The 19043-nt window shown below is 50.4% G+C and overlaps 1 protein-coding gene across 3 annotated transcripts in view; it reads left to right on the forward strand.

Annotated features, from left to right (window-relative positions):
• The window catches only part of Rrbp1 (ribosome binding protein 1), a 61243-nt gene that overhangs the window by 33637 nt on the left and 8563 nt on the right, over positions 1-19043 (forward strand). For all 3 annotated transcript variants that reach the window (XM_060383148.1, XM_021636804.2, XM_021636805.2), the window contains exons 3-12: positions 6028-6176; positions 7135-7257; positions 9181-9333; positions 10133-10251; positions 11692-11845; positions 14387-14525; positions 15986-16155; positions 16283-16317; positions 17664-17754; positions 18463-18555. In XM_060383148.1, coding sequence (XP_060239131.1) covers positions 6028-6176; positions 7135-7257; positions 9181-9333; positions 10133-10251; positions 11692-11845; positions 14387-14525; positions 15986-16155; positions 16283-16317; positions 17664-17754; positions 18463-18555 — 1226 coding nt within the window. The remainder of the gene's footprint in view (positions 1-6027; positions 6177-7134; positions 7258-9180; positions 9334-10132; positions 10252-11691; positions 11846-14386; positions 14526-15985; positions 16156-16282; positions 16318-17663; positions 17755-18462; positions 18556-19043) is intronic.

Consider the following 19043-nt stretch of genomic DNA (forward strand, 5'->3'; position numbering starts at 1 on the left):
TTGGAGTCTCCACGTAACATGCTACCTGGGGCCTGTCTTGGCTGTGGATGGAACAGGAGTGAGAGTGAGTGGGGGTGGGAGAAGCCAGGGTGTGTTTTTAATTTCTTTGAGGGCCTTGTGTTTCCCCATAGACTGGTTGGCTACAGTTTATAATGTACAGCTGGGAAGAGGCTGTGGTGAGCTGGACTGTGCTCCTTGTCTGTGGTCTCTGCACCTTTGGTTGCAAATGTAGATGACTGAATTGAGCTGGGCTTCCAAGAGGCCTAGAGGCCTCCTGGGGCCTAAGCATTCTGTGGCTCAGCTCAGTTTGGCTGGTATGGTTGGGGTTGTCTGGGCATGGAATCTGCTTAAAGTTGGGATGTGACTTCCTTCCTTGGGACATGCTGTGCTGGGGACTGGCACCATCCATGTCCCCTGTGAGGGTCCAGAGGCAGCAGCTGTTAGCTATGATCTGTGCACTTGAGGGAAAGGCCTTTAGAATGGGTTTTGGACAGTCCCTGAGAAAATGAATGTCCTTGCCATCGAATCTCCATTAGTTTCGAGGTCTGCTACCAAGCCCCTCTGTGAGGGGTCCCTGGTTATCACCTGGGCTTTTCATGCTTAGTCTCCTCAATACTCAGGCTTGAGCTCTGGCTTGGGTTCTTATCTGAGTTCCCTGACTCAAGCCTTTTCCCTCTTGGCATCCCAAACCATGCTCCCTGTTAGTCACTGCGTTTTGTGGGGTAAAATCCAGATCTCTGGGGCCTATTCCAGCCTTACCTCTCTCTACTCTGGGAATCCAAAGTCCTGGATCCTGCAGACTTTGATACCTTTCTGGGCTGCTCCTCTTCCTTTACCCTCCTTTCTGCCTCTTTACCCAGCAAGCACCTAAGCAAGCACTTGTGCTTTAGCCTCTGTTCGCATTGCTGCCAGGGTGCTTCCCTAGGCTCCAGCACGTTGCTCTGTTGCCTGACCTCCCTGTGCCTGCTGTGTTGCATAGCTGTGGTCATCCTTTCTGCTACCTCTCCAAGCCCAGCATTCTGCAGACTTCTCAGGGACAGGGTAAGTGCGTACACTGTATTTAGAAACAAGCTGGGTCTGCCCGTCCTGAGCAGGGCTGTTGGGAACCTACAGTGAAACCTCAATTTAGCCTCTCGCTGCCTGCAGGTGCACACAGGGCAAGTCCTGGAGTGAGCTGCTGCCCTCCCTGTTGGTGGAGAAAGTAGGCCGTGGGCATGGCAGGCATGTTCTTATGGCTGGAGCAGTGAGCTGCTGAGTCTCAAGAGTCCCCTTAGGTTAATATCTTCCTATTAATGCTGAGGCCATCCATTGGGGAGTTGGTGGTTGTGCAGGCAAAGAGCACATTTTCCTAAAGGACCCCAGAGTTGACAGAAGAGACTCCTGAGTGCCTCCACACAAGTGTCATTTCCTAGGTGGTAAAGTATTTCTGTGGCCGACTGGTTGCATCACAGCTTTGAAGTCGGAGTGTTAAGCACCCTGACCCCCTGCAGGCTTCTTCTTGGTGGTTAAGTCATATCCTCTTCCTTCAAGCCCTTGTGCTTGGCGTCATGAGTAAGAACAGTCTGCCCTTCTGAGTCTATTGAGAGAGGCTGTCCGCAGAGCCTCATCCTTGCTTGACTTCTTCCACTGTTGAGCTGGGGGGGGAGGGTGTTTGGCTGTCTACTGATGGGTCTTAATGGTTGAGCTGCCAAAGTTAGCCCTGGGGAATTAGTTGTCAGTGCTTTCCCCTGTGTCTCATCCCAGGCACACATTAAGTTAACCTTGCGGCCAGGCTGTGAGGAAGGAGCAGTTATTACTGACTTCACAGACAAGGAAACAGGCAGGAGGTAGTGAAGCCAGTTGTCCAAGGACACACATGAAAGGAGCTGAGTTGAAAACTTACATTTTAGCGTAGGCCATTTGACCCCAGAGATGATGTATAGTAGCCAAGGCCAGAAATGCGGCAAACTACATAGATTCAGGATAGGCATTTCTGAAGGGCCTGGCCAATGGGGGTTATGGGTGTGTGCCCATAAGATGGGGTCTAGTTGATTCCATCTCGTAGCTTCTCTTTGCTGTCCATCTGCCTCATATCTCTCCAGACCAGACCTGTTAATGCAAGCTAGCCCCAGGCTTCCAGAGCAGCCATGCAGGGAGCTGACCTCTTCTAGAATTCCCGAACCCCTCACCTTTTTAAAGCCTGTGGTTAATGGCTTAGATATGGAGTCTTTGGTAGGTTTATTTTAACTCTTTAAGATTTCACCATACCAAGGATTACCAGAATCTTGAGGCATTTTCTAGAGACATGGGTGGGGTGCTATGCGTGGGGTGCTGTGCTCCTGTGGGCATGCTGTTTAGACATGACTCGCCCAGGGATTCGTTTTTCTTTCTCTGTCCATTTTATTGCCTCTGATTCAGAGACTACTACTACTTGTATTTTTTTAAACCCAGAAGATTCAATGAAAAATGTTTTGTGAAGTTATAGCTCTCTAAAATCAGTCTAAAGGAGAGTAAACGTATGGAGAAGGTACTGGAAGTTTCTGTAGCTAGAGAAGGGGGATAGGCAGAGAAGACCCAATTTTACTTTACATTCCTTTGTGGTGTTTGATTTGTTACAGCTGTTTCTTTTTCATTGAAATGTTTAACAAAAATTCATAGTTACCCTAGAAAGTTTTAATAAAGATTCATTAGTATGCTCTTTTTGTTTTTTTTGTTCTGTTTATTTGTTTTTTGAGACAGGGTTTCTCTGTGTAACAGTCCTGGCCATCCTGCACTCACTTTGTAGACCAGGTTGGCCTCAAACTCAATACCTCCCAAATTTTGGAATTAAAGGCCTGTGTCACCACACACAGCCTTTTTTTTTTTTTTTAATTGTCAGAAAAGTGTCGATGATTTTATTTTGGTAATTATTTTATTATAAATGCTTTTGTTTTCTTTAACTCTTTGAGATATTAATAATTCATTTCTCCCTTCTCTTTCCTTCCTTCAAACCTTCAATTATACCCCTCCCTGTTTGCCTTAAAAATTGTGGCCTCTTTTTTTTCAGTGTATATATGTGTACACACATATATATTTCTAAATGTAGCCTACTCAGTTCATATAATGTTGCTTGTATGTTTTCATGGATGACCATTTGGCACTGGACAACCAGTTGGTGTCCTCTTCCCTGGGGAAGGTCACCTTTCCTGTTCCCAGCATTCCTCAGTTACATGATCTTTTTTTGTAGGGGTGAGGTCATGTGGGCTTTTTCCCTATCTGGTTTTGCATGCCCATTGAAGTAGTCCTTGTTAAGCTCACATTTGGGCAGTTACATGGTGAGACTTTATGGTGTAGGTCCTGACATTATTGTTAGACAAAATCTCACAGCAAACTCCTGGCTTTCACTCCCTCTTCCACAATGTTCTCTGACCTTTCGGGGCTTAGTAGAGGCGTGCCTTGGGACTGGGCTCCACAGCTCTGCACTTGGATTGGTTATGGTTTTCTGTAGTGGCCTCTGTTGCCGAGAGAAGTTTCCTTGATAAGGGGTGTATACTACACTTAGGCTAGACCCTGGAGGAGGATGTGAGAAGTGTGGATATAAGACTAGAGTGCTGCTTTCAAATAATACCCTCAGAAACCCTCTGAATGTAGGAGGGAGCTTCCAGACAGTGCAGGAAGCATCTTGAAGCATCCCGTAGCTGATCGTGCACCCAAGCTGATGTTCAGTAGCAAGGCCTCTGCCAGCAGTGATAGCCAGATGTTTCACTCCCATAGGAGGGATAGGGCTCAAAGGATAGGGTGTGACGGTCAATGTCTCTATTTGGGCTTTGCCTCCTTCCTAATCTTCTTTGAGACAGGATCTCATGTACCCCAGGCAGGCCATAAACACTTGCTCTCTGCTTTCCAAGTGCTGGAATCACAGTCATAACACCAACAGTCCTCACTAGAAGAGTCTTCTGGAGGAGAAGTCAAGAGAGTTTAGAGATGTCAGCCACCTAGGGACTTACTGGGTTTTTGGCAAGGAGCGCTTTAGGAGTCCATGGGGCTGGAAGGGCATAGAACAGCCAGACCAAGGGGAGCGTAGAGTGTGCCACACCTGTAACTTAGTAGTCCTGGCCAGCCACCTTCCAAGAGGCCAAGAAGAAACAGTTGGAATGAATTTAAACATCATTCTTCACCCAGTTTATCCAAAATTTTATCCTCTTGATGCGCAACCAGGTTACTGTTGTATGTTCTTGTGTACACTAAGGTTTTGAAAACCCCATGTAAACTTTTTACCTGAAGTACATCAAAAGTTGCGGAGTCACATGCAAGTTCTCAGGGGCTCTGTGCCTGGAGCATTCTGAGGCAGGAAAGGAGATATCCATGCAGCCTTCAGCTCCACATAGGCTAAAGAGGCCACCCTGTCTTGCCTGTGTCTTTTAAACCCTAGGCAGTGAATCTACTTAAGGTTGGGGGTGCGTGGGAAAACATGCAGCAAAAATGTCAGTGGGGGTTTCTCCTGAGAGTGAACCTACAGGGTGTTTCATTTCATGCTGGCTCTGCAGCACGCAGGACTATCTGTGTATGTATAAGTCCACCATTAGTTGTGTGTGCATTTGTACTTCAGTGAAATTAAGAAAATGGGCACTCTCTCTCTCATACACACACACTCCCATTTTCTTGGCAGTGCAAGCTCTTGGTTTTGTACTGCTAGTGTGGTTATTTTTAAATCTACTGCACGTTCCCAAGGTAAGAAGTTATAAAATAAAGTGCTCATAGCAACCAGCTCGCCCGCACGCCACCTTCCCCTTATTATGGTATCACACTTAAGTGCTTCCCCTTGAAATGAAAATATTGTGACTGTGAAGTAAAAATATTGTGACAAGTCAGAGAATCCAGGGTTGCTGTAGAAACCTTCCCCATTCCTTGTCCTCAAAAGGTAGGCTTAGCTGAGTTTGCCATTGCAGGCCTTTCTGTCTCTTTTAGTGCATTTGGCCTTCTGCTTCAACTTTGAAGCAAATTTAGATACCAGCAGTGGAATTTCCCAGACATTGTAATTGTAGGTAAGCTATCTCAAGCCTTTTTTTTTTTTTTTTTTTTTTTTTTTTCTTTTTTGGCAGTGATAGTTTTGAGCAAGTTGTCTGTACCTAGGGAGGAACAGCTCATTCTGGGAGACCTCACCCAGCCATTTTTCCCCTAAAGCCAGTTATTGCTGAAGCTGCTTCCAGGGAGACTAGAGCTGGAGTGCTTGAATGTGTAGAGCAGAGCGCGGGTGCCCTTCAACCTTTCCCAAGATTTTGTGTGTGTGGTTCTGGGGAGCACTGGAGCACCCTTGGTACTCGTGGGCAGTCGTGCCCATGGATGCACAGGTAGATAAGAAAATCTCACAGAATCATGGAAGATGAGATGAACCAGAATGTTTTACTAGAAAAAGAAGAAATGGGGCGAGGGGAACTGAGGAAAACATGTTGAGCATAAACTTGTGCAGCATCGTTTTTGTTGTATAATTTTTGTTGTGTGTAAAATGTGTCATTTTTTATAACTTGTTAGTTTACTTACTTTGAGACATGTTCTGATGCAACTCAGGCTGGCCTCAAATTGAGCACATCTCTGAGTATGGCCTTGACCTTCCTGCCTTTCCTTCTGGAGTGTTGGGATTACAGGCATATACCGCCGCCGCACCTGGTTTTTGTGGTGCTAAGGATGGAGCCAGGACTTTGTGTATGCTATCAGCATATCAAAAAAGCTACCTCCCAACCATGCACATCTTGGGCTAGGTAACATTGAAAGAAGAAGGAGGGAAGGACCAAGGCTAGTTGTATAGTATAATGGCAGAGTCCCTGCCCAGCACACACTGTGCCCTGAATTTGTTCCCCACTACCACTGTAAAATAAGTAGTTTTAGCCTTGGCTGGGACTCTGCGAATGTAGACCCAACATTTGTCAAGACGTCTACTGTACAGCCTGCCATTCTGCAGCTATGGAACAGAGCTCTCCTTGCCTCTGACCAGAGACACCTTTAGATGAATGTGGTTGTAAACCCCTTGTTTTGGGGTAGAATGTAAGTCTCTGTTCCTTTCCACTTCAGGCCCCTCAGATTGTGACAGCCCTCTCTGCCTGCCCTACAAGACGCTGGTCTCCACAGTTGGAAGCATGGTGTTTAATGAGGGCGAGGCCCAGCGCCTTATTGAGATCCTCTCCGAGAAGACTGGAGTCATTCAGGATACCTGGCACAAGGTAGGCCATTGCAGGGCTGGCATGGCGCACCCCTTCCCCCAGGGATCAGTATCTTGCCCAGTCCTGCTTGTGCCCAGGAGCTATCTGTCAAGCCACATCTACCTCGTCAAACTGCAAAGAGAATGTTATAGAACAGTTTCCACGCCTTCCTAGAGAATCCTGCCATTGCTGCCTGTCCTCAGGCTGAATAGATCAGCTTGTGGTGATCTACCACTGCTCGTCCTCCCAGAACAGCGCAGCAGGCCGGTCCGTGCTGCATGTGCTTCTGGGTTACAACATGGGATCTGGTCCAGCCGGCTTAGGCTAAGGTACAAGGAAAGAAATACGGGCGTAGTGACAGAGTCCTGTGGCATGTCCCTTATGATACCAGGGCAAGCGTAAAGACTGATTCCTATTTCCTAGTGACCCAGGCCAGTAAACTGTTCTAGGAAGTGCAGTATGTGTGGGTTTGTGCCTTAGCTAGTTGGGTTGATAATCATTTTGCTGGTCAGTTCAGTGGCTGGAGGTATTGGGGAGATATTCCTTTCCGGTTGTCACTTGGGGGTGCCATGCTCTGTATATTTTTGGTGGTGGTGAGAGCTCCCCTCAAGGGAGCACTGGGGCTGTTTCCTGGGCATGAGTGTTGGAGGGTCAAGGCGACTGTGGGCACAGCTTGTCTCCGACCATGTCCTTAGAGTGCAGCTTTCCTGTCCCATCTCCCTCACTGCAGCCAGTGGCCTCAATCTGCATGTACTGGCTTTAAAGCTGGAAATACCATGGAACTACCCGAGCATCCATGTGGGCAAGGTCTGGGAGTTTCTGTAGGCTGGGTGGCTTAGCAGGACCATCAGTTCCCGTGGTGGTGCCTAGGGTCAGATGAAACCACTTACCTTGAAGCTCATGCTTCCTGATGCACCAGAGTGTGGGGAAGTGTGTGTCCTTCTGTTCCCCTGTAACATGGCTTTGTTAACATTTCTAGGCTACTCAGAAGGGTGACCCAGTAGCAATTCTGAAACGCCAACTAGAAGAGAAAGAAAAGCTACTGGCCACCGAGCAAGAGGATGCGGCTGTTGCCAAGAGCAAACTAAGAGAGCTCAACAAGGTACATCCTAAGCTCAAGAGCGAGGCAGCCTTTCCTCTCTCTGTCCCCTGAGGATCCCCTTGCCCCAGGGCCACAGCTGCCCTTTGGTTCTCAAGACAGGCAACGTCAGTAAGGGCTTGTCTGCCTGGCATATGGCTCGTCCCAAGCCAAGGATGTTTCAACTGAAGTTTATCTGCAGCCTAAATTGTTGAGGTGTGGTATTGGGGATCCCTCCCCTGTGGTCCAAGAACCACATGCACTTTTGCAGGGACCAGGACCTCAGACTGTGGTGGTTCCCAGGATGATAGGTCCTCTAGGAAGGAGGAGGTGCACACTTAATCTAGCATGGCTTTCCTGAGAACTGTGCAGAGGTTACTTTTCTCTCTTTTTCTGACATCGCTGGAGTGATGTGCAGGGGAGTTCTTGACTGCCTGTGGCTGGCTAGAAGGTTATTTACCTTGAATGGCAGGTGGTAGTGAGCCAGGATTGCTATAGGGCAGGTCCCCAGTTGTGGAGAGCCACTCACTGCTGAACTCACTAGAGCCTCTCCCTTGCCCCGCTGCTTCTGAGTGGTGGGTTCTGGTGTTCAGGCATCTCCAGAGGACATGGAGGGCAGAGTGAGGGGAGTTCCCACGAGCCTGGTGTCCCCTGAATTGGAAAGCTGTCCCTCCTGCCAGGTACTGTGGACTTTCTTCTACCATCTCCCTGCCTTCTTTGCCATAGACCTGAACCTGATTGCTGGCAGACAGCGAACCTCCTAGAGCAAACCCTCTGCCCTCCCGTGGCCTTGCCTAGCAGGCTGTCTGTAAGTCCCTAGGTGGGCTTGCAGCTGAGGGAGATGCTTTAGTTGGTATTTATATCTTTCCTTTGTAAATAGTTATTGTCCTCTTTGTGCTCTTGAAATTGTGAACTATTATATTCCAGCAGAGCTAGCATGTTTATGTCATTCTTGTGTCTCAGCTGTTCACCCCAAACTGTTGATTATATGAGATGTTACCAGGCATATGAAAGTTCCTCTTCCCTCCGTTCTCCTGGGAGCCAGTCAGAGTGGTGGCTCTGTGTCTCATGTTCAGTCCCTTCTGCATTTTCTTTAGTCTTGTAGGGACATTTCTGTTCCAGACAGGGTTTTTCTGTGTGGCCTTGGCTGTCCTAGACTCACTTTGTAGACCAGGCTGGCCTTGACTCACAGAGATCCATCTCTCTTTGCCTTGCCAAGTGCTGGAATTACAGGCGTGCACCACCATGCCCGGCGTAGGGACATTTTTATAATTGGAAAAGGGGTCTTGCCTAGTGTCTTAGCTCTTCCTTGGAGTCATGCCGGAAGACCTGGCCTGAATGCACCGAGAAGTCGGTCATCTAGAGTTGAGCCCATGGCCAGTGGGAGTAGTTTCTAAGGAGCTTATGGGCTTGGGCACCCATGGTAGTTCCATCCTAGCCTTTTCAAGTGTTCAGGGCTCAGGTATGGCTTTGAGGAATTCAGGCCAAGGAAGGCAAAACCCTGTGGAAACCCTTTCTAGCTGTTGTCTTGCCAGGCACGACACTCTGGACTAGGCCATTGTGTCTGCCCCAGTGCCTGAACATAAGGCCTCGTAAGATCAGGGCTCTGATCAGCTAAGGAGCCTGAGGCCCTCAGACACCAGCCAGACACTCCTGGGTACCAAGCAGGGCAGGCAGGTGTACACAGCACTACCTGGAGGCCAGTCTGTGGTTACCCTCTGGGCCCTGGAGGTCTATGAAGGGGCCCCAAGCCTAGGGAATGGTGCCAGATCCCAAAAGAATGTGCCAGCAGGGGAGCAGTGGGTGCTGGTGACAGTAGTCACCACCCGGCCTAGACAGAGCCAAACTCTACTTAGGTCATTAGCCTTCGGGTGCTTTTCAAGAAGATAGTGCAGCCCAGTCTGCCTGCCTGAGAGTTCACTCACCCCACCTGTCGTTTCTTCTCAGGAGATGGCTTCAGAGAAGGCCAAGGCTGCGGCGGGGGAGGCCAAGGTGAAGAAACAGCTGGTAGCTCGGGAACAAGAGATTGCAGCTGTGCAGGCTCGCATGCAGGCCAGCTACCGGGACCATGTGAAGGAGGTGCAGCAGCTTCAGGGCAAGGTGGGCACAGGGAAGGGCAGGTCTGGCCAAGTCACGGGGCCCAGAGGGTGCGGCTTGAGCTGGGCTTGAGGAAGTTTGCTGGAGGTTGAATTTGGCTGGATGTTTATGTATGTGTCTGATGTTAAGAACCAGAAAGGTATAACATTTATTTTAAAGAACGCTTTTTCAAAAGAGCCATGTGTCAGGTGGTGCCCGAGGATCAGGATTTCTGTCTTCAGGTGAGGCCAGAGTGATGCTGGTTAAACTTTCTCTGTGTGTGGTTGGGAAGATCCCATAAAGTACAAGACCTGAACATAGTTTAGCCTAGGTCTGGGGACTAGCACTGTCTAGACTGACCCTCATTGTCAGAGTCAGACATTTAGTTTCTGAAAACTGTGCTTGGCTCATTCTGAGCACGACCGCCTCCCTACCACACATTTCAGGGGTGCCATGTGGGCTCAGAAGGCAAGAGATGAACCCTCACAGAGGTGCTTGTGTTTTGTGGCCATGTGGGTTTTTCTCTTAGAATAGCATACCACCTGTGTGGCGTTGGGTGCATATTCTGTATCTGAAGTACTAAGTAGAGGGCAGTGAGGAGAGAGAGGAGAGGTGTTATGGATGACGGTGAAGGGCCGCATGTGTCCCTGAGACCCTGACCCTGACCCTGGAGTAGCATAGTCCTTGGGCCCCTTGCTTTATGTGCACTCCTGACTTTTTGGAGCAGTTGTAGTGTCCATAGCTTCCTGAGCAAATGTCGGTCCAGGGTCGGTTCTCTGTGTGTGGCTGACCAGCCTTGATGCTCTTGTCGGTAATGTTTCAGATCCGGACTCTTCAGGAGCAGCTGGAGAATGGCCCTAACACCCAGCTGGCCCGCCTACAGCAGGAAAACTCCATTTTGAGGGATGCCTTGAACCAGGCCACCAGCCAGATGGAAAGCAAGTAAGCCAGGAGTTCCATGCAAAGACTGTGTGTATGTTCCCTAGGGCTTAGAGCCTGGGTGGACTTTGTGGGTCTCGTGTGGGCCGGAGCCGGTGCAATCTAGTATCTTTCTGGGTATGGGGCTGGTGTAGCAGCCATACACAGGCCTCTTGGGTAAGAGCTGATGTATGCCAGCCTATAGCCCATCCTTGCTAGCCTTCATGGCATTGGGGGTGGGGTTATCAGGTATATCAGTTACACTTCCCAGTCCTCCTTGGCTTGTGCTTGTATCTTATTTCCTGGGCATAGCGGCACTTTCATGCTCATTCTTACTGCACCCCCCATTTGGGGGAGGGGTTAGGGAAGACTGTTCAAGCAGATTCATTCAGGATCAGAGTATAGGTGTTACAGGGACCTGCTGTGGTCTCAGCCCTCCACTGTGGGAGCATATGAGGGTTGAGGAACTCTGGCATTGTCTGTCATGCGGAATCTGCTGGAGAAGGTCCTGCAGCTTGGGGAATTGTCGTCCAGTTGGTCTCTGTTGCCTCCCCTTCATCCAGAATCCCTGCCTGGTAGCAGCTGGGTGGTTTTTACCAGCCCTGTCGCCATTTACAAGTCCTAAGCACTCCCAAGAAGGTGCCACATTGTCCTTACCAGGTCCTTTGTACCTCTGTACTGTATGGTACATAAGTTAAAGGCTTTGTGTTGTGGTTTCTGGTACAATTCCGAAACCCTGAACCAGATAGGAGGGACTCCATCTGTCAGTGGAGCACAGCTGCTTTCAGCCAGGTTTTATACTTCGGTCTGTCCCCTAGTCTTGTCTCATGGTTTTCCTGAAGAGGTAGTGCCTATGCTGGAGACAGAGGTGGTCATTTGATTAGTCTTAAACTTTGCTTTCAGTAAGTTTTCTGAAGTTCCAGGATGTTCTTATGTCCTGAGACCCACTTTCAAGTAACAGATGAAGGCACATTTTTCTAAGTGCCCTGTGCTCTGACTTTGGTGACCTCTCTGGTTGTCTGCTAGAACAAGGAGCAAGGACAAGCGCCATAAGTGCCTTCAGGAGGCACTCGCTGGCCTGCCTATCCTCTCCTCTGCCAGTGAAGGGGAGACACTTAGAGTTTGTGAGCTGCTGCCCGGGCACTGCAGAGGCTGAGAGGTGGCGACCCCCATATAGCTTAGCTTTGCTCTGTCTGTGTTTTTAGTGTTTTTAGGCTTGGAGGGGCCTTTTGCTCCCTCTGGCCCACATACTATGTTGGCAACCCGTTTTCAATAAAACCCACAACCAAAAGCCACATGGTTGACATTCAAGAATAAGAGGGCCATTATTCAAGTGTAAGAGACACTTGAATAATGGCCCTAAGACTTGGACACTAAAATAGACATAGGCAGATACGCCAGAGGGAGGGATTAGTCGCCAGTCTTTATCACTGTCCTCAATTGGGGCTGGGGCCTGTCTTGCAGGCAGAATGCAGAACTGGCAAAACTCCGACAGGAGCTCAGCAAGGTCAACAAGGAGCTGGTGGAGAAGTCGGAGGCCTCTCGGCAGGAGGAGCAACAGCGGAAGGCTCTGGAAGCCAAGGCAGCCACCTTTGAGAAGCAGGTCCTACAGCTGCAGGTGAGTAGCAGTGGTAGCCACCTCAGTGCCCATCCACTGCCCACCAGACCTGATTGTATAGACCTGATTGTGTCTGGTCATACTGAGGCCCTTTTCAGTCAGGACAGACAGCTGGAGATACAGTCAGTGTTTGGGGCTTGCACCCTCAACCTTTGCCTTGTTAGTAAGAGTGATGGCACACAGTGGATGTTATGCGCTAAGGATTGTTGTGAGTGCTGAGCATCAGTGTAAGTATTAGCTCAGCTACTTATTGTTGTAGCCTACCATGAGGTAGGGGCTTTTGGCTTCTGCCGTTTACTCACAAGGAACTTGTGGCACAGAGAAGTAAAACAACTACTCAGAGTTTGCATGGCCAGGACGTGGCAGAGTCAGCATCTGGACCTCAGGGTCTGGCTCCCAAGCTGCACTTGTTCTCCTGCACTGGCTCCCACTGTGCTACAGCAGCTCTCTGGTGGCTAGCGAGCTAACTGGCTGCAAATGTTGGGGCTTGGAAGCTGGTTTTCCACAAGTATGCCCAGTCTCCCTCAGAAAGAGGGAGGTGTTTTCATAGCATGCTTGGGCAGTCATCAGGGCTTCAGTCAGCCCTTGGGCCTTACAACTTCTGATGCTCCTGATAGCTTGTATCAAGACAGATTGGCCTAGCCTAAGGCAGTCAGCACTGCCAGCCTGGCTGCTTCTGGGTTCCTGGGCATGATAGTAGCACCTGTTCTGCAGTGTGACTTTGAGGGTGAGTTGTGCAAGACTGCAGCTTAGTTTGAAAAAAGAAAGGGCCCCTTTCATTCTGTTCTTTCTTCACCCATAATTCCTTCACTGTGAGTCTTCAGGGTCTAGGGCAGGCAATGCCTACTGGGTTGGATCCTAGAACATTGGCATCAGGATATGGTCCTAACCCTGACCCCCAGAGCCATCTCCCAGGCTTGCCAGAAAAGAATTGTAAAGTGTTCTTTGAGGGTACTGATGACACCTGTCCTGGCTTCTTGTCCCAGGATGGACTGAAGTTTAAAGTCCTAGCAGTGCTTATAGAAGTCCCTAGCCAGTTGGCCTAGAGTAGAACTAGCCTTTGGAACCCTTTGATGTGATTGGCTGCGTTGACCCCTGTCTTCTGGGCTAAAAAAAAACTTGTCTCCTAAGATGTATGGATGTGCTTTCCATTACAGTTTTGAAGTTTTTGATTTCTGTAGATGAACGTATTTCTTGTGATTGCTTGTTGTTGAAACCAGTACTTTAATTAATGTTTGCCATGGGTAGAAAACCGTGCAGTGTCTCTGCAGTGTGGGTCGGTTCTCCCTCTTAATGAGGAGACACAGACAGGCTGGCGGTGTTCTTTCACAAGGGACGTCTCTGTCCTGTTTCCAGTAGTATCGACAGAGCGGTGAGGATGTTAAAGTCCAAGGAGGAAAGCAGCTTCCTGCGCAATGGGAAGGCGGAGGAGAAGCAGGCCCACCATCTACCAGGCACTAGACTGTTTTTTCCTTTTGTACCTTCCATTTGGAGCTGAGCCAGCCTCCTCATTTGAATGTGGAGAAAACATTGCTTACCCTAGCTTCCCCCTGTACAGTGCAGGCTTTTCTCCAGCTGAGAAACACTGCCCCAGGCTGTCTCAGGGCCTCTCTAAAGTGCTTGGCCTAGCACCGCCCTCTGAGACATTGCCGCAAAAGAGAAGGGAAAGTGGGGTTTTCGATCTGTCAGCTCCTTGAAGGGGCTGAGTGTGACCTGGAATCTCACTTTAGCTGACTGACTGGCTCCTCTCTCCCACTGGCACCCCAGACCAACTTGAGTCTGCAGAGATCTGCTCCTTTGCAGAGTTGGGTTTCTTGGAAGGCCTGATAGGTCTTCCCTCCCCAGGAGCTCAGGGTATGGCACTGATTGACATGGCCAGAGGAGGAGTGATGAGATCACCAGAGCTGAGAAGGGCCTTTCTGCCACTGCGTGGAAACGGCGACCATCAGGCACATCAAAGCTGTGTGGCTCTAAACAAGGACAAGGTGGACCTGTCTGTATCGATCAGGAACTCTTCAAGATTCAGACTAACAATAGGAGAAACAGCTATTTTATGGGTCAAACAAGGTTGAGCACTGATGGTTTTGTATGGCTGAACTTCTGAGTGAAAAACCTAAAAGTGCCCTGTGAACGGGCACTTAATTGTGTTTAACTGCTTCAAGGGAGAGAACTGGCACCAAAGGGGAAACTTCCTCAAAAGGAAGAACCCTAGCATTGTCCTCTCATTGAAGGGGCACTAGCTGAGGGAGTATGTATCCAGATTCAAAATTATTCAGGAGTAGTCTCTTCCTTGTTGAAATTACATTGTAAGAGTCAGTTCTCTCCCTCTGTCATGTGCATTCCAGGGATTAAAGTCAGGGTTATCGTGCTTGGTGGTAAGCACCTTTACCTGCTGGGCCATCACTGGACCTGAACTTGGTTCTTTGACCACCCTGAATAGGATAGCCTTATAAAGAGTTTTGATCGCTTCAGCCCCTAGGCTTATAGGAGCCAGGCCTCCTCCTCTGCTCTCACAGTTCTCTTCCCTCTCTTCCTCCTCAGGCATCCCACAAGGAGAGTGAAGAGGCCCTGCAGAAGCGCCTGGAGGAGGTCACTCGGGAGCTGTGCCGAGCAGAAAGTAGCCATGCCAGCCTCCGGGCAGATGCTGAGAAGGCCCAGGAGCAGCAGCAGCGGGTGGCAGGTGAACAAAGTCTGCCCACTGATCTTGTTTCACTGTGGAGACCTGAGTGTAGTGGGCCAGGACTGTCCAGTGGGTAGAGTAGAACCTGCAAGGGCCGAACATGAGGTGAGGATAGTAGGGCAGGGGCAGGGCCTTCCAGGGCTGAGTGGGACTTGGCAGTGCTGCTGCTGAGAATGTGATAGTCACTTACCTACCATTCTTCTTGAGCCCCCGAGGAGGCACTGGGCTAGCAACAGTGCTGGCCATGGGGACTAGTCATAGCAGTGCCTTCTGGCCAGATAGTATGTGGAGGGGCAGAAGATAAAGACTTGACTTTCTGAGATAGATGATTTTTGTTATGACTGTGACACTGCCGCTGGGGGCAAAGCAGCCATTGATATCCTGTAATCTGTGGTCCTGTCATTGAAAGAAAACTGTATTTATGACAGGGGTGGGGATGAGCAGGCTTTGGGCCAGCAATGGGTGTTGCTCTAGGCCAGGTGTGCCTTTGGCCACTGTGTGCTTTCTGAGACAGAAGACAGGATTTTAAGACTAGGTCAGAATATGATGAAAGGGAGGGGGGGAGGTCAGCCAGTGCAAAGCCCTGAGAAAGGAGTGAACTTGAACTTTGAGCTCTGTGTATAGTAGGACAGGAAAGCTGGCTAGATGAGCAGGACCCTGGTCCTTCTCCTAGTAGTGATAACGTGTGACAGGAAGATTTGAGACAGGGAAATGACTCAGCTTCACCGGCTCTTCTAGAGTCATGGTGCAGGGTCAAAATGGGCCAAGTTTGGCTTCAGGGAAGGAGGGGGTGAGAGGAGGGAGCTGCCATTGTCCAGGCCAAGAGAGAAAGTGTGGCCCATTGGCCACAGAAGTGCTGATAAGGCACAGATTGTCAGGCGGTGGCTGCAGCTCCCTGTGCCTCAGTGATGGGGAGAGAAGTGAGCTATGGCAGGACAGCACCCAAGATCCCCCACCTGGGAAGCCAGGGTCCAAGGGCTCGCCTGCCTTGGTCAGACAACATTTGGAGAGCAGGAAGCAACACCTTGGGCCGAGCCTGAGGATCTGCCTTGCGGGAGAGAGGACTTCTGATACCACCCCAGGAGGAGGCTGTCTCCCACCAGAAGGGCCAGCCAGGAGCTTGGGAGGCACAGTCACTGGCTGTCTGACTTCTGCTCTTGGTCTCAGCTCATATGAGCCAGTATTTTCTAGAGAAAGGATCTTCTGAAGCTTCCACTGAACATGCTTTTCTTGCTGTTTGGTGTTCATCAGTGGCTCATTTCACCCCGTGGTACTCATAAATGTTGCTACCACAGCATACCTTTCTTCACCAGTCTACAAGAAGCACCATGGATCAGACCTGTGTGTGGCCCATAGGGGGGCCCTCAGTGCTCTGTGTGTGTTGGAGGAGGGGATAGCAGCTGAAGTGCCCAGTCAGGCATTTCTAGACCCTCACCTCTCTCCCTGCCCTTCTGCAACAGAGTTGCACAGCAAATTACAATCCTCTGAGGTGGAGGTGAAAAGCAAGTGTGAGGAGCTGAGTAATCTTCAGGGACAGCTCAAGGAAGCTAGGGCGGAGAATGCACGGCTCACAGAGAGGATCTGTTCCATCGAGAGCCTTCTGCAAGCAAGCCAGGTGCAAGACACCCAGGTCAGTCACTTCTTAAGCCAGTCCGAGGGGAGGGGTCACTCCACTGAGAAGACAGCCTTCCACCCTACCCAGCTCCTGCACCTGTGAGCCATGTGGAACCAAGGAGCTTTCTGTGTTTTCTTTTCAGGCCAGTCAAGCAGAGACCAACCAGCAGCAGACCCGGTAAGCTTCAAAGAGGGCTTTAAGGAGCTACAGGGCTGTAGCTCCAGCTGTAGTCCCGGTTGGCCATGGGTCCTTAAAAGCTGGAGCTTTCACTGCAATGCTTGGATCTCTAGAGAAAACTGCTTTTAGAGCCTTTCTAGCCTGTCCCTTCAGTGGCTTTGAGGACAGGAGACAGACTTGGGTAGGGAACAAAGCTACCTTGTGAGTGTGTTGGATTAGCCTGCTTTCCATTGTTAGAGCAAAATATGTGAGGCTGGGTACTGTAAAAAAGAAAAGGTACGTACTTATCCCACAGGTTTATTACCCCGCCTCGGGTGAGGGGCCTCCATGGCTGTCACATACATGGTGGGTAGCACTGTGGTAGAAGTGCAGAGAAGGGGGACATTATGTGTGGGGAGACAGGAAGGTCAGGCTTATTACTGGTAGCAACCTACGCTTAGAAGTTAATTGCAGGAAACCAGCCTTAGTCTGTTTAGGGCAGCCCTCCCCGTGACCTAACCACCTTCCCCTGCGCCCTGACTCTCAAAGGTCACACTCCTTAACACTGCTACACTTGGCTTCCAAAGCAAGAATCCCTGAGGACACATGCCAGTGAAGCCCAGAGTACGCTCTGCTCTCACTGTCCAGGAGCAAATGTAGCTGGTCAAGGGCAAGACCTCCTGGTAGCTCCAATGGTCCAGAAGTGTCCTCAGTGTCTGCAAGGTGAGGGATTTTTAAGGACTGAGGTCAGGGAGTCAAGTGAGGAAATGGCCGAGGCCCCCCTTTCTGGTGGAGTAGCCCAGAACACACTGCAGGCTCACTGCCTTTGGGGGGCGACTTCCCTGCTGGCCAGGCTGGCCTTGTTGCCCCAGCGTCAGTAGCCAGCCACAAACCCACAGCAGGAAGACAGGGACTTTAACATCCCGTAGTGTGGGAGGTTGTGTTCACCTGATTCCTTACACCTCAGTCCCGGAACTAAGGAACTGGGACTTGCAGTCTCAGAAAAGTTAGACGTCAGCAGTTGCTTGGGAGCTGCTAAGAGCAGCAGTTCCAGGAGTGCCAGTGGCTGAGGTGGCAGCACTGAGTCATTGGCACAGCCCTGAGGGCAGGTATGCGCCACGGGGAAGGGGCTGCTGACATGCTCTGTGCTGCAAGGTAGTACCTAGGCTAGGAGAAAGGAACTCTCAAAACCCCAGCTGCTGCCTCCCCCTCGGGTCGCCGCCCTGTTCCTAGCACTAAGGTGAGTGGAGAAAGAGGCCAGCAGTTAGGCAGTCTTCTAAAAGCTATGCCCAGGCAGATGGCAGGTGCCCAGCAGTGAAGAAATGAGTTCTCAGAGCCAAGGCTGAAACCTTGCCATGTCCCTCTAGTCTCCAGGAGCTGGAGTCACAGGTGTCGAGTCTGGAGAGGGAGGCTGGTGAGCTCAAGGAGGCTATGGAGCAACAGAAAGGGAAGAACAATGTAAGTGGAAGGTGCCTGCGCTGGGTGGGATGACGGGCAGAAAGAGGAGGCCATGGGCAAAGTCCTCCAGAATCTCCTGAGCACACTTCTGTGTAGACCGCCCCGGCCCCATGGGACCTGCCTTTGCATCCAGGTCCTTTCCCATTGTTTGCTCCGGGAGTCCATGGTGTGCTGAGCCTCTCTTCTGCCTCTCCACTCTCACAGTCCACAGCCACTGTCCCACAGACTGCCCAAGCTTGGCGCTTCCTCAGGGCTGGGGACGTAGTGTGCCATATCTCCTGTGCTTGCACTCGCCTTGTCACAGCCAGGGTGTGCTGGCTGTGCAGTGATCCCCACACGGGGACTGAAGCTTCCTACGGGAGTCTTCAGGCCAGAGCTGTGCCAGGAACCAGCTTTCTATTTTGGGGTCAGGCAACTCTTCCCTCTGAAGAGACAAGCTGGCTCTCCACTTCCTCAGACCAGTGTTTACACTGTGCCTTGACCATTTCTACTTCTGGCCCCAGTACCTTGCTTGGTATTGAACACTTCCCCTGAGTGCTCTGTGCGCATAGACCGAGGAAAGGTTAGTCCGTCCCTGGCAGGTCCTGAGAAATGGTGAAGGGAGGTTTTGTGGGCCCTGCCTTTGCTGAGATCAGCTTGAGGCAGCCCTTGGGGACCGTGCTGTAACTGGCCCAGTGTGGACTGCTGACTTTGTCTGCTATCCTCTAGGACCTCCGAGAAAAGAACTGGAAGGCCATGGAGGCACTGGCCTTAGCGGAGCGGGCCTGTGAGGAGAAGCTGCGGTCCCTGACCCAGGCCAAGGTCAGAACACCTGCCCATCCTTTGTCCTTTGGTCAGGCCAAGGCTGGAGTAGCACGCAGCACCCGTCTGGTTTAGCAGACACCATGAAACACACAAACAATGGAAAGGATAGGCTTGGTCACAGAGTGTCTTCTGTAGTCAGCTTAGTACCTCCCAAGCTCCCATGCCCTCTTCCCTTTCTTTCTTTCCATTTTTCCTTAAGATGGAGAGAAGAAATCTGTGCCCTTGACTGCTTCTCTTCTGTGAGAGGAGTGCAGACTCGGCACACTCAGGGTTCTACAGCTTATGTGTTTCGTGCCATTTTCTCCTGGGCTATGTTAATATTCTTGCCTGTTTCTCGGGCCTTCTGAAATTATAATGCCTCTCAGGGAAGCCATCTCAGCAGTGAGCACTGGGCAGTAAAGCCCTTCAGGCTCTTGGTTGGCCAGGAGCTGGCATGGAATCTCATCCTCAGCAGTAGTGGGACCTGATGCTCATGCGCGCCTGTG

Source organism: Meriones unguiculatus, chromosome 4, assembly GCF_030254825.1.
Source record: "Meriones unguiculatus strain TT.TT164.6M chromosome 4, Bangor_MerUng_6.1, whole genome shotgun sequence".
NCBI lineage: Eukaryota > Metazoa > Chordata > Mammalia > Rodentia > Muridae > Meriones > Meriones unguiculatus.